At 50.4% G+C, this 22,702-nt stretch overlaps 1 protein-coding gene across 1 annotated transcript; it reads right to left on the reverse strand.

Moving 5' to 3' along the window:
- Positions 1-6,196: 6,196 nt before the first annotated feature.
- Positions 6,197-15,512, reverse strand: LOC140913661 (uncharacterized). The gene is given in 5 exon segments (XM_073350433.1): positions 6,197-8,601; positions 8,604-10,024; positions 12,561-12,677; positions 13,611-13,737; positions 15,214-15,512. Coding segments are annotated over 5 exon segments (1,797 nt in total). The 5' UTR covers positions 15,238-15,512; the 3' UTR covers positions 6,197-8,493.
- Between the last annotated feature and the right edge of the window lie 7,190 nt (positions 15,513-22,702).

Genomic DNA, 22,702 nt, shown 5'->3' on the forward strand with positions numbered 1-22,702 from the left:
CCCGCGCCTGCGCCGCCAGCTCCAGCAGCCGGGGGAGGCCCCAGCGCAGCGACCTTCCTGCCCAGCCCCCGGACGCCTGGGTCCCGGGTCCGGCCGCTGGGGGCGCTCGCGGCACCTGGTCCCCGGGCGGCAGGAGCCCGTAAGGGGGCAGCCCGGTCCCCGCCCCTGATATGTGCGTGGGGCCCCCTTGTGCTATGGTAGCTGGGAGCCCGGACTCCCTCGGCTCTGGGAGGGGAGCGGGGACTAGTGGGTACAAGAGGGCCTCGGCCAGGCTGTGCAGCGTGGGAGTGTCACAGTAACACACGGGTCGGGCTGTGGTTGTTGATTGGCTGTGTGAGGTTGGTGTGCGCATCTGAGGAGATCAACCCCCAGGCTGTCTGTGGGTCTGAGTGGTACAGGAAGGCTGTGTAACGTGAGTGTTTTACAGATCACAAGGTGACTGTGGAGTGTGTGTGTGTCACAGTAAGACAAGGCTCTGGATGTGTGCTGTGTTTGTTGTTAGGCTGTGTGATGTTGGTGTGTGTGTTACTTACAGGGGATCACAGCCTGGGGTGTGGTCCCCTGTAATGTGTGTGTTAGACGACAACTGTGTGTGAGTTAGAGGAGGGCGGTGTGTTCATGAGCGTTACAGGAGCTCACACGTGGCTGTAGTGTGTTTGTGTGTTTCAGGAGTTCACACCCATATCACTGCCCAGGGCCCCGGGGAGGGCAGGTGCCCCATACAGATGCCGTGTTCTGGCCTCGGTGCTGGCACTGAAGCAGCTGCCCCTGCCCCCCGCTCATTGTGCCGGGCCCTGCACACCTCAGGTGTCCCTCCCCCCGACTGGTCACAACAAATGGTCCAAGGTGAAGCACATCAAGGGCCCGCGGGAAGCCAAGCACAACCCGCTCTTCCAGAAGCTTGTCATGCTCCTGCACTTTGCCTGCAAAGCTATGGGGAGGAAGGGATGGATCCTGTGTCTGTGTGACACAACTCCAGCCAGAGGGAGTGCTGCAGAGCCCTGCCAGCTTCCCAGATAACAGCTAAGGATGGCTGAAGAGGGGAAGGGCCCTGGAACAGGTAGTTTGGGGCAGGGAGGGTCACCAGGGGCCTCAGGACTCTGGGGTCCCATCTCCGCTCTGCAAGGGGATGGCGGGTTATAGCAGAGGGCTCAGAGTCAGGACACCTTGATTCTATCCCAGGCTCTGGGAGGGGAGTGGATTGTGGTGGGTTGAAGCAGAGGGGGCTCGCAGTCAGGATTGCCCTCGAGTGGGGTCCCAGCTGTATCTTCCTTGTGACGCTCCATCTCTGTGCATTGCAGCAGGGGGACCCAACCCTGATTTCAACACCAACCTGGCAAACATCACTGAGCAATGCCAGAGCATGGTCTTGACAAAGCATCCACTGAGGTGGCCATCAAGGGAAGGGTTCGTAGCTGCGTCCTGTCAGCCGGGCTCATGGGCTGCAGCCTTTTTCAATTCTCTGGTCAGGCCTGACCTTGCCGAGGTGTTACAGGTGTCACCCTGGATGCGGCAGGTACGTGGATGGGATGGATGAGGATGAGCTGTCTTTCACGATTTGCTGACTCGTGATCTGAGGACCGTGCTAACGCCACTGCGATCGGCTGCCTCTGTGACGGAGAGCATTGTGGTGACGTCACGCAGTTCCTTTTAACGGTTCTGTGATGGGAAGACCTGAGGTAAACTGTCAGTTACAGAACCAGTTCAGAGTGGCCTGTTAGCTGCCCTTTCCCGCCAAAGTTCAAAACGGGTGCAAAACCACCACCACCCAGCTGAAACAAGATGGAGTCTTGTTGCTTGTGGCAAAGAGACCCCGTATTAGATGTCTGACTCCATATTGGATAATCACCATTTTAGTGATTATGAGGGGATAACATTATAAAACCTCATTAAAAACACTATAAAATGACAAGATACAAATATATTAAAACTCTTAACAGGGGGCGTTCGCAGCCTTGAATGAAGGAGAGAGGCTGGGCTTGTAGTTATGGTGCTGGGCTGGACTACAGGACTCGTGGTTTCTATTCCTAGTTCTGCCACTTGGTCCCTCTCTGACCTGAGCAAATCACTCAGGTCAATGGTTCTCAACCAGGGGTACAGATACCCCTGGGGGTATGCTGAGGGGGTGCACCAGGCAGTACACCATCTCATCTAGAGAGTGGCCTAGTTTTACAACAGGATACAAAAAGCACTCGCAAAGTCAGTACAAACTAAACTTTCATACTGACAATGACTTGTTTATACCACTCTATATACTATACACTGAAATACAAGTTCAATATTCATATTGCAATTGATTCATAATTATATGATAAAAATGAGGAAGTAAGCATTTTGTCAGTACTAGTGTGCTGGGAGACTTTGGTATTTTTATGTCTGATTTCGTAAGCAAGTGGTTTTTAAGTGAGGTGAAACTTTGGCATACGCAAAAGAAATCACACTGCTGAAAGGGGTACAGTAGTCCGGAAAGGTTGAGAGCCTCTGGCTATTCCCTATGACTTAAGTCAGACTGGATCAGAGCGGAGTCCTCATTTGTTTGGTCAGTAATCTAATCTAACATAGTTCAAGTAGGCACTAGACAGCATTTTATTTTTATTATTCTTGTAACCATTTCTGACTGTTATGCCTCATTGCTGTACTCACTTAAAATCTCTCTTTGTCATTAATAAACTTCATTCATGGTTTCATCAATTCTGAAGCACTTAAAGAAGAGGAAAGTGATCAGGAACAGTCAGCATGGATTCACCAAGGGCAAGTTATGCCTGACTAACCTAATTGCCTTCTGTGACAAGATAACTGGCTCTGTGGATCAGGGGAAAGCAGTGGACATGTTATTCCTTGACTTTAGCAAAGCTTTTGATACAGTCTCCCACAGTATTCTTGCCAGCAAGTTAAAGAAGTATGGGCTGGATGAATGGACTATAAGGTGGCTAGAAAGCTGACTAGATTGTCAGGCTCAACGGGTAGTGATCAATGGCTCCATGTCTAGTTGGCAGCCGATATCGAGCGGAGTGCCCCAAGGGTCGGTCCTGGGGCCGGTTTTGTTCAATATCTTCATTAATGATCTGGAGGAGGGCGTGGATTACACCCTCAGCAAGTTTGCAGATGACACTAAACTGGGAGGGGTGGTGGATACCCTGGAGGGTAGGGATGGGATACAGAGAGGCCTAGACAAATTAGAGGATTGGGCCAAAAGAAATCTGATGAGGTTCAACAAGGATAAGTGCAGAGTCCTGCACTTAGGATGGAAGAATCCCATGTGCTGCTGCAGACGAGGGACCGAATAGTTAGGCAGCAGTTCTGCAGAAAAGGACCTAGGGGGTTACAATGGACGAGAAGCTGGATATGAGTCAACAGTGTGCCCTTGTTGCTAAGAAGGCTAATGGCATTTGGGATTGTATAAGTAGGGGCATTTCCAGCAGATCGAGGGACGTGATCATTCCCCTCTATTCGGCATTGGTGAGGTCTCATCTGGAGTACTTTGTCCAGTTTTGGGCTCCACACCGCAAGAAGGATGTGGATAAATTGGAAAGAGTCCAGCGGAGGGCAACAAAAATGATTAGGGGGCTGGAGGAGAGGCTGAGGGAACTGGGATTGTTTAGTCTGCAGAAGAGAATTTGATAGCTGCTTTTAACTACCTGAAAGGGGGTTCCAAAGAGGATGGATCTAGACTGTTCTCAGTGGTAGCAGATGAGAGTACAAGGAGTAATGGTCTCAAGTTGCAGTGCGGGAGGTTAGGTTGGATATTAGGAAAAACTTTTTCACTAGGAGGGTGATGAAGCACTGGAATGGGTTACCTAGGGAGGTGGTGGGATCACCTTCCTTAGAGGTTTTTAAGGTCAGGCTTGACAAAGCCCTGGCTGGTATGATTTAGTTGGGGATTGGTCCTGCTTTGAGCAGGAGGTTGGACTAGATGACCTCCTGAGGTCTCTTCCAACCCTGATATTCTATAATTCTATGGATGGGCACCTAGGAAAACCAATAGGTCTTTTAAGATTCTAATGTTCCCCCCCTGACTTCCAAGCCAGCTGTCCCCCCACATCATGGAGACCTGGGTCCCCACCCACCCCGCCCTGTGAGGGGGCTGCATAGGGCCCCAGAATAGCTAGGGACGGCCCTGCCAGTCGCCTCTGCGCCTCATACATTTTAGTCGCCCAGAGGATGTTAACTCGCATACGAAGCAGTTAGCTTAACACAACCATGTTGTCAGTTTATTATCCAGTATGTAAATATGGTTCATTAACCAATATGTAAATATGCAAAATGATTTTTTTCTACATATCCATTGGAGCTGGCATGGAGGTGACTTCTCTAGCTCAGCTTCACCGTTGCAGAGGCTGGTTCTAGAGACGGAGAGGGAGTTCATTCAGGTTTTTCACTCAAGATGCTGTGACAGCCAGACGCCTGTTCTCTGCATGGATTTCTCAGTGGTTGCCCAAGACTGGACTAGAACAGACAGAGTTAATAGGGTGCTTGTCAGCAACCAACTCAAGTTGTTACCCAGCAGGTGGTGTTCTCCCTGATGCTGGTCCACTCACATCTCCTTCATGCAGACATTTTGACTTGAGGAAGCGACGTACTGAACAACATGGGACATTTTATACCATTTCTGTTAGATGGCGCTGCCGCTTAAATGGTTAACCCTTTAAATGACATATTTTACTTGTTTGAACGGTTAACTTTTAAAACAGTATTTACATCCCTAGCAGAAATTTCCATCTAGAAGTTCGAACAATCTCTATGGAAAGTCTCTTTCCACTCCTGGATGGCTCCGTCCTTGGAGAGTAGTTCATCCCAGAGACATATACAGGGATTTGACTCATTTGCGTAGTCTGTGGGCATGGCTAACAGGAGAGAACAGTTGAGGAAAGAACACGAACAGCTCTACGCACCTCCGTGCCTAGGGCTTGATTTTGCCGTACCCGTCAATGATTACATGTGTGACGTCACTTCATATGCGATACTCACGGAGGAATTCTGCACCACTGCGCAAGCACAAAATTCATGTGCTCCAAATATTATTTTTCACTCCAAAATAATTGATTTTATTCTGCAATTACACCTTTTTCCTACTAGGGACCGCTGTGGCACCAGAAGAGAGGGCAGCTGGCTTACGGCTGGAGCAGCCAGCCACTGAGGGGGAGGGGGTCAGAGGATACTTCACAATGGAGTCAGGTGTGGAGGCAAGGAGTATGGGGGAGATGGACAGAATGGAGCATACAGGGCTCCTGGGGTCTCACTGGAGCTAGAGAGGTAACAGTGATCCAGGGGTGGAATGCAAGTGGGGACGCAGGGACACATAGGAGTGGAAGGGGGGGCAGGGACATACAAGGATGGGGGGGATGCAGGGACACATGGGGAGAGAGGGCAGGTGTGCCTTACTCAATGGGAGAGGCCAAGGGTGAGCCACGGTTCCATACGGGAGGCTCTGCAACTCTCTATCAATCACTCTTCCCCTCTCCCCCCAAATCCCCCTCTTCCATACTTCCCCCACCCACCCCCAACAACTCTCAAAGTTCACTCCAGGCTCCTTCCCAGTAATTACTTCCCTCTCCCTCAGCTCCTTCATTACCCCTGGCTCTCCCAAGCCTTTGCACTGCTTCTGAGGGGTGCGGGAAATACATTTCTATATTGTAGTTTAAATGAATTATTACTCTGTTAAAAGGTCTAGTAACGAATCTCTTTGTGAAAAATCACTTTCTCAGTCTTTTTGTTTGTATTGTTACGAACATAGATGCCGATAGGTGGCTTGAAATAAATTATCAAAATAATTGAAACTCCTGTGATTATTGTGAGGGGTTGGTATCACAGAACCCCCTTTGGGGCTGCCACCTGATGTGCCAAGACTACTTCTGCCCCTGCTTTCTCCGCCAGCTTAGGATGTCAGCATCCTGTCTTACTGAGCCAGACACGCCAGTCTGCGCCAACACAGACCCAGGGCCTGAAACATGTGCCTCAAAGGCTTAAATCATCCCAGCGAGGCTTAAATGAAAGCCAGTTGAGAAGTGTTCCTGCCTTTGACACTCAGATACCCAACTCCCAATGGGGTCCAAACCCTAGATGAATCCGTTTTACCCTGTATAAAGCCTAAACAGGGTAAACTCATAGATTGTTCGCCCTCTATAACACTGATAGAGAGCTATGCACAGCTGTTTGCCTCCTCTTCCCCCAGGTACTAAGACGTACTCCAGGTTAATTAAGAAGTAAAAAGTGATTTTAATAAGTACAGAAAGTAGGATTTAAGTGGTTCCAAGTAGTAACCGACAGAACAAAGTGAATTACCTAATAAAATAAAATAAAACATGCAAATCCATCTCTAATACAGTGATAAAAACTGAATATAGATAAAAACCCTACCAGTAAGCTTCCTTGTACAGACTGGACTCCTTCTAGCCTGGGTCTAGCAGTCACTCACACCCCCTATAGTTATTGTCCCTTGTTCCAGTTTCTTTCAGGTATCCTTGGGGGTGGAGAGGCTCTCTCTTTAGCCAGCTGAACACAAAATGGAGGGGTCTCCCAGGGGTTTAAATAGACTTTCTCTTGTGGGTGGACACCCTCCCTCCCTCCCCCTGTGTAGAATCCAGCTCCAAGATGGAGTTTTGGAGTCACATGGGCAATGTTAGAGAGCTTATTTCTTCACTCTCCCACTTCCCTGGTTCTTCTCGCATGAACAGAGAGCAACAATACCCGAAGTCCGAAGGTGCAAACCATTAGATGTTTATTGGGGTGAACTTCCAGCAAGCTTAAATCTAAGTTCCTTTTTCCTTATTTTCGAATCCCAACTAACTTCCTGTTATTATTTATATAGTACTATTCTTAGCTATACCTTAACCAATCATTCTACTGAAATTTAACTAACCAATCCTAACACATTGTAACATGATTAGCTAACCAATTATATCCCACCACCTTAATTAGTTTACACCCAGCAAAATTAATTATACAGTAGACAGAAACAATCACAGAACCAGGCAGAGACCATGCCAATAAACAATAGCAAAGTGGGAACTACAATGACAAAACAATACAGAAGTGAGGATTTCACAACTACATCTATAAAGACATAAGAGTTTCCCAGCTGTGTCTATTGGTAAGTGAGTTCTTACCAGACAGAAAACTAACAACCTAAATGTCCTTTTACATCTTCTAGGCACTTTCCTTTCTCTGACAGACACTATCAAGACAGGATTGTATTCCTAACAGCCCAATAGCACCTTATTTCAATGTGACTAGTTTGCAATGTGAGGATGTGACCAGTCACTTCCCAGCTTATGACTGCCTCTGTCACTTAGCCAAAGGCCTTCGCCTAAGAACAGGGCCTCAGACTGTCACAGTAAGAGAAGGACCTTACGCTGGCAGACAGTGATTTTGATTCTTTCTTTCTTTTATGCCTCTAGAACTAGCCAAGTGATAAGAATACACCTAAATTCTTAAAGTACCGGCCTTTGCAGACAGGCCTGAATATCTATATCCTAACAGGCAAGTCACATGTCCCTGCAAGACTGAGTTCCTTAGCAGTCACACCACATTCCTGGGAAAGCTCAGAAGTGGATTGGCGTCTCCCAAATCACTGTTGGCTTAAGTGGTTCTTGATTGGGCACTTACTGGGATTAGACTTCTCTCAGAAAACTGACAAAATACTTTACCAATGGCTACCCGGAAATCAAGCATGTACACAGCCAATATTCATAGCTTCAACTACAAAAATGACACATGCATATAGATAGGAGGAATAGATTCAATAGATCATAACCTTTACAGAGATATGATACATGGCACATGTACCATAAAACACATTCCAGTTATGTCATATAGACATTTACAAGCATATCTCCATAAAGCCTTATGGGGTGCCCTGTCACAATTATATTGTGTTATTTTGACAAATAAAATATGCAGAATTTTAAAATATGGGGTGCAGAATTTTTTTTTGACATAGAATTCCCCAAGGAGTAATGCAAAACTCTCTGTGTGCACCCGCCAGTCACACAGTTCATCAGGCCTCATGGTCAGTCAAGCCTTAGTACATTTGGGCTGGTTTATCTTAAAGATTTACACTTCACATTGGCTTCTGAATGCAGCAGCTTCTTTAATAGCAAAGAAACACCAGGTTATCCCCCCACCTGGCTGCTCTTCCCCACACTGCTCAGTTAAGTCCAATTCCCTGCCCCACACAGTCTCTGCTGGGCATGATGGGGACAGGACCACTTCCTGGTCTGAGTCTGCTGGCACTGTGCCAGGCCTGCCAGCAGCCCGTCGGGCCCTGGTGGTGGCAGAGGGGTATTAGGGAGTCAACTGGGGACAGGTGAGCAAAGCATTTGCCACAGTCAGCACACCTGTAGAGCCGCTCCCCACTGTGAATGCGCTGGTGTATTCTCAGGTATTAGCTCTGTGCAAAGCTCTTTCTGCAGACAGTGCACTGGAATGGCCATTCCCCGGTGTGTGCACTGATGTATTCAGAGATTTGAGCTGTGTGCAAAGCCCTTTCCGCAGTCAGTCCAGCATTACAGCTGCTCCCCGGTGCGTGTGGGTCAGCTTGTTGGCACTGCTGAACTTCTTACCGCAGTTGGCACAGCGGTAGAGCTGCTCCCCCGTGTGTGTGTGCGAAGATGTTTGGTCAGCGTACTGGCATTGCTGAAGCTTTTCTTGCAAACATCACAGTGGTAGGGCCGCTCCCTGGTGTGCGTGCGCTGGTGTGTTTTCAGGGTCGAGCTCTTTGCAAAACTCTTGCCACAGTCATTGCAGCGGTACGGCCGCTCCCTTGTGTGCGTGCGCTGGTGTGTTCTCAGGTTTGAGCCATGGGCAAAGCCCTTGCCGCAGTCGGTACAGTGGAGCGGCCACTCCCCGGTGTGCGTGCGCCGGTGTCTTCTCAGGTTTGAGCTCTCTGCAAAGCTCTTGCCGCAGTCAGTGCAGCGGTGCGGCCGCTCCCCGGTGTGCCTGCGCTGGTGTATTTTCAGGTGTGAGCTCTGTGAAAAACACTTACCGCAGTCGGTGCAGCGGTGCAGCCACTTCCGGGTATCTATGCCCTGGTGCCTTCTCAGGGTTGAGATCCGATGAAAGCCCTTGCCGCAGTCAGCACAGTGGTGCGGCAGCTCCCCGGTGTGCGTGCGCTGGTGGGCTCTCAGGTGTGAGCTCTCCGCAAAGCTCTTGCCACAGTCGGGGCAGCGGTACGGCCGCTCCCCGGTGTGCGTGCGCTGGTGACTTCTCAGCTTTGAGCTCGTTGAAAAGCCCTTGCCACAGTGGGTGCAGTGATACAGCCGCTCCCCGCTGTGCGTGCGCTGGTGACTTCTCAAGCTTGCGCTCGCTGCAAAGCTCTTGCCGCAGTCGGCGCAGCGGTGCAGCCGCTCCCCGCTGTGTGTGAGCTGGTGCATTCTCAAGCTTGAGTTCTGGGCAAAGCCCTTGCCGCAGTCGGTACAGCTGTATGGCAGTTCCCCGGTGTGCGTGCGCTGGTGTCTTCTCAGGTACGAAAATTGTGCAAAGCCCTTGCCGCAGTCAGCACAGTGGTGCGGCCGCTCTCGAGTGTGCGTGCGCTGGTGTGTTCTCAGGTGTGAGCTCTCTGCAAAGCTCTTGCCACAGTGTGTGCAGCGATATGGCCGCTCCCCCGTGTGCCTGCGCTGGTGTGTTTTCAGGGCTGAGCTCTTTGCAAAGCTCTTGCCGCAGTCAGCACAACAATACGGCCGCTCCCCAGTGTGTGTGCGCTGGTGTATTTTCAGGACCGAGGACCATCTGAATCTTCTGCCGCAGTCAGCACAGCAATACGGCTGCTCCCCGGTGGGCATGCACCGGTGCTGCGTCAGTGAGGAGGGGTTGCTGAACCTCTTGCCGCAGTCGATACAGCGATGGGGACACCGGCCCATGGCGAGTCTCTGGTGTGTAGCCAGGTCCGGTCTCTGCCTGAGTCTGCCCCGGGGATGGACTGTGTCCTGTGCATGGATCCCTCTGTGGGCTGTGGGATTCTGCGTTCCTGCCGTGCTCTCTCCGCATTCAGACTGTGTCCTCGTTCCTCCTGGGATCCTGAGCCCTGCTGGAGAGAGCAGAGGGTATCCCAGTGTTAGCTCACGGTTAGGGCTAGGGTTAGAATCTCTAACCTTGGGAGTTTAATACAAGCCTGGAGTGGCAAGTATTAAGGTTTAAAGTCCTTCCAGGCCCCCACCTTCTGCACTCGAAGTGCCAGAGCAGGGAATGAGCCTTGACAGCAGGGTTTATTAAAAATCCTGGAGCAGTCACAGTAAATTTACAGACCTGTGATTTTACTAAAGTTACTGTAACCGCTCCATAATTTCTGATAAAAAAAAATGTGGTGACAAATCTGCAGCCTGACTCAGGGTGGTTCTACCCTTTGGTGTTTCCGCAGCACCTTGCGCCTGCTCCCACAGGGGCTAGGCATGTCTTGGGTCTTGGTTTAAGCTTCAATTTTACCCTGCCCAGGATACAGGCAGCGCCTGGCACAGCAAGGCCTGGTTTTGTTTCCAAACTTATTTTGTGTTTATTGCAATCAGAGGGGTTTATTTATGTGGTATTAGTTCTTCACTTTCTCCTGTTTTATAGGATGAGGCCTGTTCCCCAGTTATTTTGCTGTTATAATTATATTGGTTTGAAACTAGTTTAGTTGAGGGGCTACAATCCCTTCATGTGGACGCAGTGAGACCAGTTTAAAGCTGCTTAGAACAATGTAGCTTATTCCTGTGGGGGAGCGAGTCCCTTTCTAGGAATTCCTTTTGAAGAAATCATTTACTCTCGGCCTGAGGTTTGAGTCTTTGTGCAAAACTAAAACTAAACTAAAATCCTCAAGAAGATGAGGGTTTTGGGGGGTGTCTGTGTGTGAAGGATTTGAGGGGATGACCAGTCACTCAGAGTTTGTGTGATGTAACCTGGAAAACATGTCTGTATTGTGTCACAACCCGCTCCCTGGCACTGCTGAGCTGGAAGGGGTGAATGGCTGCCACCCAGCCTTTGGTCTAGAGACAGTCACAGACACGTTAGGACTGAGGGCTGTGCTAAGCATTGACACTGAAGCAATGTAAGTGACAAAAGTATCGTGCCACAAAGAGCAAGAGGAGAGGGGATGGGACAAAGGCCATACCGCCACCCTCTCTCTCACAGCCAGCCCATACACCAGGGTACTCCAAGTCATGGCCCGCAGGACAATTTAATCTGGCCCCTAAATGTGTCCACTCCCCCCCCAGCAGCCGCCTGGCCCGCGGGGCAGTTTTAGAGCATTACAGTGAAGTGCTGCAGGTGCTAGAGATCTGTTCTGCACCATGGCACCTCTGCATGGCATCACCTTACACTAGTCGTATGTGACTGACCCTGCCCGGCGTCATTCCCAGCTTTCTCCTTGCTCGCTGGGAACAGGTTTCTCCAGTCTGAGAGGTCACATGCAAAGTGAAGTGGCAGAGAGGGGGTGGGGTGGGAACCTGGAGAGGACAGCGCTTTCTCTGCCAAGGGCCAGTGACTCTGGGATGCTCTTACAGGGGGCAGAGGCATGAAAAGCCATTTGAAAAATCTCTAGGGCGCCCCTTACCTTGGATAATTTTCTGAGGTGTGGGAAGCCTAGAAGGTGTTGTGGTCTATGGCTGGACAGGTTTGTCTTTCTACCCAGGTGCTTGTTTCCTCCCCAGCAGCCAGCTCACACAGTCTCTATTTTTCTTTCCCCTCCTCCTCCCCACCAGTCTACGTACCCCATCTCCTCAGAGTGAGGGCAGGGGAGACAGGGCTCAGGAGAGCTTTCAGTGAATGTCTGACTATGGACTGATTACACACACACACACTCATTGGCTCTTCCACACTCACCTCCGAACACACAGTTGTAATATTGTTGTTACTTCTTGCTACTTCCTATAATGCACATATATTCTCTGAAATTTTATTCTTCCTCAATGTGTTACTTTAGTGTTTTGACTGGTCTGTGCATTTCATGATTTTTATTTCTCTTGCACTTAAATTTAATTAAATTTAATTAGTAAGTTCCAAAATACCTAAGGTCTCCTGGCTGAGGTAAATATCCCTATGGTAACTTTTAAAAAAAGTATATGTAGATTTTTTTGTGTCTACTGGTAGTACACATAACTCGATGTACATAACAAAATTTATTCTGCAAATGGATGGAAAAAATGAGAGGGAACATTGCTCACAGCCCCAGTGTCCTTTCCATTAAACAGCTGGGGTAGCCGAGACATGGTGGAGCTGCAGCGACTCTTCAAAAAAGTGTCGTACAAGAAATGGAAAGCAGGTCAAATTTCAAAAATGAGTATTAAAAAACACCACAAGCATCTAGGGAGAAAATGAGAAAGGCCAAGGCAAAAAACAAAACTAAACTAGCAATATAAAGGGAAAAAACAAAGCGTTTTATAAATACACGGTGAGGGAGAATCCATCGCGGGAGCTCTCCCAATGGTTTATTCCCCCTCCCAGATAAACACTGGCCCCTAATTCCCAGCTTCAATTTGTCTCTCTTCAGCTCCCAGCCAGTGAATCTCGCTCTGCCTTTGCCTTCTACATCAAGGAGACCTTCGCTAGCAGGTGTGTAAATCAGAAGGGACTGGATTATTATGACTCACCTGAGGAGGGGCTCTCAGGCCCAGAGTTTACCCTGGAGATCTCAGCATCCCGGATCCAGAGCTCTGCCTCCCCTAGCTCGATCCGGTGGATTAAGTCCGGTTTGGAACCTGAAGAACCTGTTTTGGGGGAAAGTTTTATTACTAAAGTTTTGGGGGCAGGGTCTCGTTTATGTTTGTGTAGCACCTGGCATGACATCTTGCACGCTGCTTCATGGGAAAGCACAAGAGTTTCCAAGCAGGAGAATAAAGAAATAAACCTTCCTTAGAGGAGATTCCTTCCCGTCTTCCGCCAGGCAAGTTCAGTTCATACTCTGAATCAGCAACGCCTACAACCCTTCTCACTTTGCAGTGGGGGCCAAGTTTAAATCCTTGCTGAAGTAACTCTAGATGTTCCATAGAAATATCCCTTTCTGCTAATACCTTGGCCTCTACGCGATCTTGTGGCACTACGTTCCATAGGACAACTGTGTGACATGGATTTTCTTTTAACCCACACTTTGGACTAAGGCAACTTTGCTCCTTGCCGACTTATAGTTGTTGAAACGTTTCAGGCATGTCATTAAGGCAAACCGGCCACAACGTGTCGTGGCAGGTGTGACCCGGTGTCACCGTTACACAGACATTCCAGTTCTTTTGCATTGTTCAGTTGTACAGTTGTTAAATTTACAATGTTCATTCTTTTGGGGGAGGTAGGGAGCTGTTGCAGCAGCAGTGTTTTCCCCCTGCCTTATTTGTCTGACTAGAATGAGTTCCTGAGGCAGAGTTGCTGCCGTCAACCTCTGGCTGGGATTCCGGGAAGAGATGGTTGCTCATCGGCTCTTTGCTACCATCAGGAATGTGCCACGACTGAGGCAGGTAATTCAAATAAACCAGTTACACCAAGATTAGCCCCAGGCTCTGTAGCCCCGAGTTCTCCTCCAACAGCGAGCTGACCTGAAAGGGGCTGGCATTTGCCACCACTCAGTGACAGGGTGCCACATGGCAGCCAAAGGCTCAAGGGAACCCAAATGTTTTACAGCTGTGAATAAATGAAGGGAAATTGGTCCTTACCCAAGGAAACGAGGGCCTGGTAATTCCTCAGCATCTGGTTCCGGTACAGCTGCTTCTCTGGCTGGGACAAGAGCTCCCACTCCTCCCGGGTGAAATACAGAGCCACGTCCTCAAACGCCACCCGCAGCTGCTGGCACAAGCGTTACACACTCACCACCCTCCGCGCCAGCCCCAGCCCGGGCTCTCACCAGGGGACGCGGGTTCGAGGGCAGCGGCTCCCGGGGAACCCCCAGCCCAGCAGCTGTGACCCAGGGAGACCCCCCCGCACAGCCCCCCGGGGACTCAGGCCCTGCTGGCTGGGGACAGGAGTCATAGAATCATAGAATATCAGGGTTGGAAGGGACCTCAGGAGGTCATCTAGTCCAACCCCCTGCTCAAAAGCAGGACCCATACCCAATTAAATCATCCCAGCCAGGGCTTTGTCAAGCCTGACCCTAAAAAGGTCAAAGGAAGGAGAATCACCACCTCCCTAGGCAACGCATTCCAGTGTTTCACCACCCTTGGAGTGAAAAAGTTTTTCCTAATATCCAACCTGAACCTCCCCCACTGCAACTTGAGACCATTACTCCTTGTCCTGTCCTCTTCTACCACTGAGAATAGTCTAGAACCATCCTCTTTGGAACCACCTCTCAGGTAGTTGAAAGCAGCTATCAAATCCCCCCTCATTCTTCTCTTCTGCAGACTAAACAATCCCAGTTCCCTCAGCCTCTCCTCATAACTCATGTGTTCCAGTCCCCTAATCATTTTTGTTGCCCTTCGCTGGACTCTCTCCAATTTATCCACATCCTTCTTGTAGTGTGGGGCCCAAAACTGGACACAGTACTCCAGATGAGGCCTCACCAATGTCGAATAGAGGGGAACGATCACGTCCCTCGATCTGCTCGCTATGCCCCTACTTATACATCCCAAAATGCCATTGGCCTTCTTGGCAACAAGGACACACTGCTGACTCATATCCAGCTTCTCGTCCACTGTCACCCCTAGGTCCTTTTCCGCAGAACTGCTGCCTAGCCATTCGGTCCCTAGTCTGTAGCTGTGCATTGGGTTCTTCCGTCCTAAGTGCAGGACCCTGCACTTATTCTTATTGAACCTCATCAGATTTCTTTTGGCCCAATCCTCCAATTTGTCTAGGTCCTTCTGTATCTTATCCCTCCCCTCCAGCGTATCTACCACTCCTCCCAGTTTAGTATCATCCGCAAATTTGCTGAGAGTGCAATCCACACCATCCTCCAGATCATTTATGAAGATATTGAACAAAACGGGCCCTCGGCTCCCCACGGGGCTCTGGGGCGGGGCGCTGGGAGGGGCCCGAATCCCAGGGCAGGGACCAGGCTCCTCCCCCGGCCGGAGTCCCCGCCTCCGCCCCAGGCCTGGGCTCGGCCCCGCTCCCGCCCCCGGCTCGGCCGCCTCGGGGCTCCTCGGCCCGGCCCCGCGTGTCCGCCCGGCCCGGGGCCCCCAGCGCCGCTCCCCGGCCCCAGCGCTCCGGCTGCGGCAGCCCCCAGCCCCGGGGTCACTAGCGCGGGAGGGACCCGGTCCCGGCCCCCCTCGGCCCCAGCCGGGACCAGCCAGTGCCCGGCCGGGGAGTCCCCGCCCCGCGTCCTACCTGCGCCGGCCCCGCTGCAGCCATCGCCGGGCTCGGCTCCGGCCCCGGCCGCTTCCTCCGCCCGGGCAGCGACCTCCCGCCCCGCGGCTGGTGCCTCCCTCCCCGGGGCCGCCTCCCGCTCCGGCTCCGGCTCCGCCCCGGGCCCCGCGCCTGCGCCGCCCACTCCAGCAGCCGGGGGAGGCCCCAGCCCAGCGACCTTCCGGCCCCGTCCCCGGACGCCTGGGTCCCGAGTCCCGCCGCTGGGGGCGCTCGCGGCACCTGGTCCCCGGGCGGCAGGAGCCCGAAACGGGACAACCCGGTCCCCGCCCCTGGGCTGTGCGCGGGGCCCCGCTGTGCTGTGGGGAGCTGGGAGCCCGGAGCCCGGACTCCTGGGTCCTCTCTCGGCTCTGGGAGGGGAGCGGGGACTAGTGGGTACAAGAGGGCCTCGGCCAGGCTGTGCAGCGTGGGAGTGTCACAGTAACACACGGGTCGGGCTGTGGTTGTTGATTGGCTGTGTGAGGTTGGTGTGCGCATCTGAGGAGATCAACCCCCAGGCTGTCTGTGGGTCTGAGTGGTACAGGAAGGCTGTGTAACGTGAGTGTTTTACAGATCACAAGGTGACTGTGGAGTGTGTGTGTCACAGTAAGACAAGGCTCTGGATGTGTGCTGTGTTTGTTGTTAGGCTGTGTGATGTTGGTGTGTGTGTTACTTACAGGGGATCACAGCCTGGGGTGTGGTCCCCTGTAATGTGTGTGTTAGACGACAATTGTGTGTGAGTTAGAGGAGGGCGGTGTGTTCATGAGAGTTACAGGAGCTCACACGTGGCTGTAGTGTGTTTGTGTGTTTCAGGAGCTCACACCCATATCACTGCCCAGTGCCATGGGGAGGGCAGGTGCCCCATACAGATGCCATGTTCTGGCCTCGGTGCTGGCACTGAAGCAGCTGCCCCTGCCCCCCGCTCATTGTGCCGGGCCCTGCACACCTCAGGTGTTCCCCCCCCCCCCCCCCCCCGCCGGTGACAACATCAAGGGCCCACGGGAAGCCAAGCACAACCCGCTCTTCCAGAAGCTTGTCATGCTCCTGCACTTTGCCCACAAAGGTATGGGGAGGAAGGGATGGATCCTGTGTCTGTGTGACACAACCCCAGCCAGAGGGAGTGCTGCAGAGCCCTGCCAGCTTCCCAGATAACAGCTAAGGATGGCTGAAGAGGGGAAGGGCCCTGGAACAGGTAGTTTGGGGCAGGGAGGGTCACCAGGGGCCTCAGGACTCCGGGGTCCCATCTCCGCTCTGCAAGGGGATGGCGGGTTATAGCAGAGGGCTCAGAGTCAGGACACCTTGATTCTATCCCAAGCTCTGGGAGGGGAGTGGATCGTGGTGGGTTGAAGCAGAGGGGGCTCGCAGTCAGGATTGCCCTCGAGTGGGGTCCCAGCTGTATCTTCCTTGTGACGTTCCATCTCTGTGCATTGCAGCAGGGGGACCCAACCCTGATTTCAACACCAACCTGGCAAACATCACTGAGCAGTGCCGGAGCATGGTCTTGACAAAGCATCCACTGAGGTGGCCATCAAGGGAAGGGTTCGTAGCTGCGTCCTGTCAGCCGGGCTCATGGGCTGCAGCCTTTTTCAATTCTCTGGTCAGGCCTGACCTTGCCGAGGTGTTACAGGTGTCACCCTGGATGCGGCAGGTACGTGGATGGGATGGATGAGGATGAGCTGTCTTTCACGATTTGCTGACTCGTGATCTGAGGACCGTGCTAACGCCACTGCGATCGGCTGCCTCTGTGACGGAGAGCACTGTGGTGACGTCACGCAGTTCCTTTTAACGGTTCTGTGACGGGAAGACCTGAGGTAGACTGTCAGTTACAGAACCAGTTCAGAGTGGCCTGTTAGCTGCCCTTTCCCGCCAAAGTTCAAACAGGGTGCAAAACCACCACCACCCAGCTGAAACAAAATGGAATCTTGTTGCTTGTGGCAAAGAGATGCCATATTAAATGTCTGACTCCATATTGGATAATCACCATTTTAGTGATTATGAGGGGATAAAATCAGAAAACCTCATTAAAAACACTATAAAATTACAAGATACAAATATATTAAAACTCTTAACAGGGGGCGTTCGCAGCCTTGAATGAAGGAGAGAGGCTGGGTTTGTAGTTATGATGCTGGGCTGGACTACAGGACTCGTGGTTTCTATTCCAGGTTCTGCCACTTGGTCCCTCTCTGACCTTGAGCAAATCACTCAGGTCAATGGTTCTCAACAAGGGTACAGATACCCCTGGGGGTATGCTGAGGGGGTGCACCAGGCAGTACACCATCTCATCTAGAGAGTGGCCTAGTTTTACAACAGGATACAAAAAGCACTCGCAAAGTCAGTACAAACTAAACTTTCGTACTGACAATGACTTGTTTATACCACTCTATATACTATACACTGAAATACAAGTTCAATATTCATATTGCAATTGATTCATAATTATATGATAAAAATGAGGAAGTAAGCATTTTGTCAGTACTAGTGTGCTGGAAGACTTTTGTATTTTTATGTCTGATTTCGTAAGCAAGTGGTTTTTAAGTGAGGTGAAACTTTGGCATACGCAAAAGAAATCACACTGCTGAAAGGGGTACAGTAGTCCGGAAATGTTGAGAGCCACTGGCTATTCCCTATGACTTAAGTCAGACTGGATCAGAGCGGAGGCCTCATTTGTTTGGTCAGTAATCTAATCTAACATAGTTCAAGTAGGCACTAGACAGCATTTTATTTTTATTATTCTTGTAACCATTTCTGACTGTTATGCCTCATTGCTGTACTCACTTAAAATCTCTCTTTGTCATTAATAAACTTCATTCATGGTTTCATCAATTCTGAAGCACTTAAAGAAGAGGAAAGTGATCAGGAACAGTCAGCATGGATTCACCAAGGGCAAGTTATGCCTGACTAATCTAATTGCCTTCTGTGACAAGACAACTGGCTCTGTGGATCAGGGGAAAGCAGTGGACATGTTATTCCTTGACTTTAGGAAAGCTTTTGATACGGTCTCCCACAGTATTCTTGCCAGCAAGTTAAAGAAGTATGGGCTGGATGAATGGACTATAAGGTGGCTAGAAAGCTGACTAGATTGTCAGGCTCAACGGGTAGTGATCATGGCTCCATGTCTAGTTGGCAGCCGATATCGAGCGGAGTGCCCCAAGGGTCGGTCCTGGGGCCGGTTTTGTTCAATATCTTCATTAATGATCTGGAGGAGGGCGTGGATTGCACCCTCAGCAAGTTTGCAGATGACACTAAACTGGGAGGGGTGGTGGATACCCTGGAGGGTAGGGATGGGATACAGAGGGCCCTAGACAAATTAGAGGATGGGGCGAAAAGAAATCTAATGAGGTTCAACAAGGATAAGTGCAGAGTCCTGCACTTAGGATGGAAGAATCCCATGCGCTGCTACAGACAAGGGACCGAATAGTTAGGCAGAAGTTCTGCAGAAAAGGACCTAGGGGTTACAATGGATGAGAAGCTGGATACGAGTCAACAGTGTGCCTTTGTTGCTAAGAAGGCTAACGGCATTTGGGGTTGTATAAGTAGGGGCATTTCCAGCAGATCGAGGGACATGATCTTTCCCTCTATTCGGCATTGGTGAGGTCTCATCTGGAGTACTGTGTCCAGTTTTGGGCTCCACACCGCAAGAAGGATGTGGATAAATTGGAAAGAGTCCAGTGGAGGGCAACAAAAATGATTAGGGGGCTGGAGGAGAGGCTGAGGGAACTGGGATTGTTTAGTCTGCAGAAGAGAATTTGATAGCTGCTTTTAACTAGCTGAAAGGGGGTTCCGAAGAGGATGGATCTAGACTGTTCTCAGTGGTAGCAGATGAGAGTACAAGGAGTAACGGTCTCAAGTTGCAGTGCGGGAGGTTAGGTTGGATATTAGGAAAAACTTTTTCACTAGGAGGGTGATGAAGCACTGGAATGGGTTACCTAGGGAGGTGGTGGGATCTCCTTCCTTAGAGGTTTTTAAGGTCAGGCTTGACAAAGCCGTGGCTGGGATGATTTAGCTGAGGATTGGTCCTGCTTTGAGAAGGAGGTTGGACTAGATGACCACCTGAGGTCTCTTCTAACCCTGATATTCTAAAATTCTATGGATGGGCACCTAGGAAAACCAATAGGTCTTTTAAGATTCTAATGTTCCCCCCCTGACTTCCAAGCCAGCTGTCCCCCCACATCATGGAGACCTGGGTCCCCACACACCCCGCCCTGTGAGGGGGCTGTGTAGGGCCCCAGAATAGCTAGGGACGGCCCTGCCAGTCGCCTCTGCACCTCATACATTTTAGTCGCCTAGAGGATGTTAACTCACATACGAAGCAGTTAGTTTAACACAACCATGTTGTGGGAATGGATGGCCAGGATCCCCTGGGGGACTAACTTGAAGGGGAAAGGAGTCCAGGAGAGCTGGCTGTATTTCAAGGAATCCCTGTTGAGGTTACAGGGACAAACCATCCCAATGAGTCGAAAGAATAGTAAATATGGCAGGCGACCAGCTTGGCTTAATGGTGAAATCCTAGCGGATCTTAAACATAAAAAAGAAGCTTACAAGAAGTGGAAGGTTGGACTTATGACCAGGGAAGAGTATAAAAATATTGCTCGGGCATGTAGGAATGATATCAGGAGGGCCAAATCGCACCTGGAGCTGCAGCTAGCCAGAGATGTCAAGAGTTACAAGAAGGGTTTCTTCAGGTATGTTGGCAACAAGAAGAAAGCCAAGGAATGTGTGGGCCCCTTACTGAATGAGGGAGGCAACCTAGTGACAGAGGGTGTGGAAAAAGCTAATGTACTCAATGCTTTTTTTGCCTCTGTTTTCACTGATAAGGTCAGCTCCCAGACTGCTGCACTGGGCATCACAAAATGGGGAAGAGATGGCCAGCCGTCTGTGGAGATAGAGGTGGTTAGGGACTATTTAGAAAAGCTGGACGTGCACAAGTCCATGGGGCCGGACGAGTTGCATCCGAGAGTGCTGAAGGAATTGGTGGCTGTGATTGCAGAGCCATTGGCCATTATCTTTGAAAACTCGTGGCGAACCGGGGAAGTCCCAGATGACTGGAAAAAGGCTAATGTAGTGCCAATCTTTAAAAAAGGGAAGAAGGAGGATCCTGGGAACTACAGGCCAGTCAGCCTCACCTCAGTCCCTGGAAAAATCATGGAGCAGGTCCTCAAAGAATCAATCCTGAAGCACTTGCATGAGAGGAAAGTTATCAGGAACAGCTAGCATGGATTCATCAAGGGAAGGTCATGCCTGACTAATCTAATCGCCTTTTATGATGAGATTACTGGTTCTGTGGATGAAGGGAAAGCAGTGGATGTATTGTTTCTTGACTTTAGCAAAGCTTTTGACACGGTCTCCCACAGTATTCTTGTCAGCAAGTTAAGGAAGTATGGGCTGGATGAATGCACTATAAGGTGGGTAGAAAGCTGGCTAGATTGTCGGGCTGAACGGGTAGTGATCAATGGCTCCATGTCTAGTTGGCAGCCGGTATCAAGTGGAGTGCCCCAAGGGTCGGTCCTGGGGCCGGTTTTGTTCAATATCTTCATAAATGATCTGGAGGATGGTGTGGATTGCACTCTCAGCAAATTTGCAGATGATAGTAAACTGGGAGGAGTGGTAGATACGCTGGAGGGGAGGGATAGGATACAGAAGGACCTAGACAAATTGGAGGATTGGGCCAAAAGAAATCTGATGAGGTTCAATAAGGATAAGTGCAGGGTCCTGCACTTAGGACGGAAGAACCCAATGCACAGCTACAGACTAGGGAATGAATGGCTAGGCAGCAGTTCTGCGGAAAAGGACCTAGGGGTGACAGTGGACGAGAAGCTGGATATGAGTCAGCAGTGTGCCCTTGTTGCCAAGAAGGCCAATGGCATTTTGGGATGTATAAGTAGGGGCATAGCGAGCAGATCAAGGGACGTGATCGTTCCCCTCTATTCGACATTGGTGAGGCCTCATCTGGAGTACTGTGTCCAGTTTTGGGCCCCACACTTCAAGAAGGATGTGGATAAATTGGAGAGAGTCCAGCGAAGGGCAACAAAAATGATTAGGGGACTGGAACACATGAGTTATGAGGAGAGGCTGAGGGAGCTGGGATTGTTTAGCCTGCAGAAGAGAAGAATGAGGGGGGATTTGATAGCTGCTTTCAACTACCTGAAAGGGGGTTCCAAAGAGGATGGCTCTAGACTGTTCTCAATGGTAGCAGATGACAGAACGAGGAGTAATGGTCTCAAGTTGCAGTGGGGGAGGTTTAGATTGGATATTAGGAAAAACTTTTTCACTAAGAGGGTGGTGAAACACTGGAATGCGTTACCTAGGGAGGTGGTAGAATCTCCTTCCTTAGAGGTTTTTAAGGTCAGGCTTGACAAAGCCCTGGCTGGGATGATTTAACTGGGAATTGGTCCTGCTTCGAGCAGGGGGTTGGACTAGATGACCTTCTGGGGTCCCTTCCAACCCTGATATTCTATGATGCTATGTTGTCAGTTTATTATCCAGTATGTAAATATGGTTCATTAACCAATATGTAAATATGCAAAATGATTTTTTTCTACATATCCATTGGAGCTGGCATGGAGGTGACTTCTCTAGCTCAGCTTCTCCGTTGCAGTGGCTGGTTCTAAAGACGGAGAGGGAGTTCATTCAGGCGATTCACTCAAGGTGCTGTGACATCCATACGCCTGTTCTCTGGGTGTATTTCTCAGCGGTTGCCCAAGACCAGACTTTACAGGAGGGAGTTAGTAGGGTGCTTGTCAGCAACCAGACTAAAGTTGTTACCCAGCAGGCGGTGTCCTCTATGGCCAGGTGATGCTGGTCCCACTCACGTCTCCTTCATACAGACATTTTGACTTGAGGAAGCGACGTGCTGAACAACATGGGACACTTTATACCATTTCTGTTGGATGGTGCAGCCTGGTCACACTGCTGGGCAAAGCTGGCCTGGGCCAATCAGGAAATGACCCATACTCATGGCAGAATCTTGGAACATCCAACTAGGATATGAGTTGTGTCTATTCTCACTATCCAAGGAGACAATGAGGCTATCACAATCCAGGGTGTAATCCAAACTAGTGAGGAGAGGTGGGGGGACATGTCACTGCCTGCCCTGTAACCTGGGGTGCCCAGTAATGATTTGCTGCTGTAGCTCCCAACCTGGACCACTCACAAACAGCCTCCAGCATCCGGTCTTACCCCAAGTGTCTGTGGATAGCTGCTGCCTGCCAGCCATGCTCAGCTCACACTCTGGCTTTCACAGCCTTGGTTATTACTGCAGGGTGATCCCAATACACACACAGTCCCAGATTTCCCCCAGAAATGTGTGGCCTGTATTGTCCAGCCTTCTCCTGGACAGTCCTGATAGAATAGGTCCATTGCCCCTCTAAGGGGGATCAATCTACAGTCATTTTTCCCACCCCAAATGGAGCTGCCCACACAGTTCACTTCATTTCAATTAAAGAAGAAAACAAATTTATTTAATCACAAAGGTAGA

Source organism: Lepidochelys kempii, chromosome 6 (assembly GCF_965140265.1).
Source record: "Lepidochelys kempii isolate rLepKem1 chromosome 6, rLepKem1.hap2, whole genome shotgun sequence".
Taxonomy (NCBI): Eukaryota; Metazoa; Chordata; order Testudines; family Cheloniidae; genus Lepidochelys; species Lepidochelys kempii.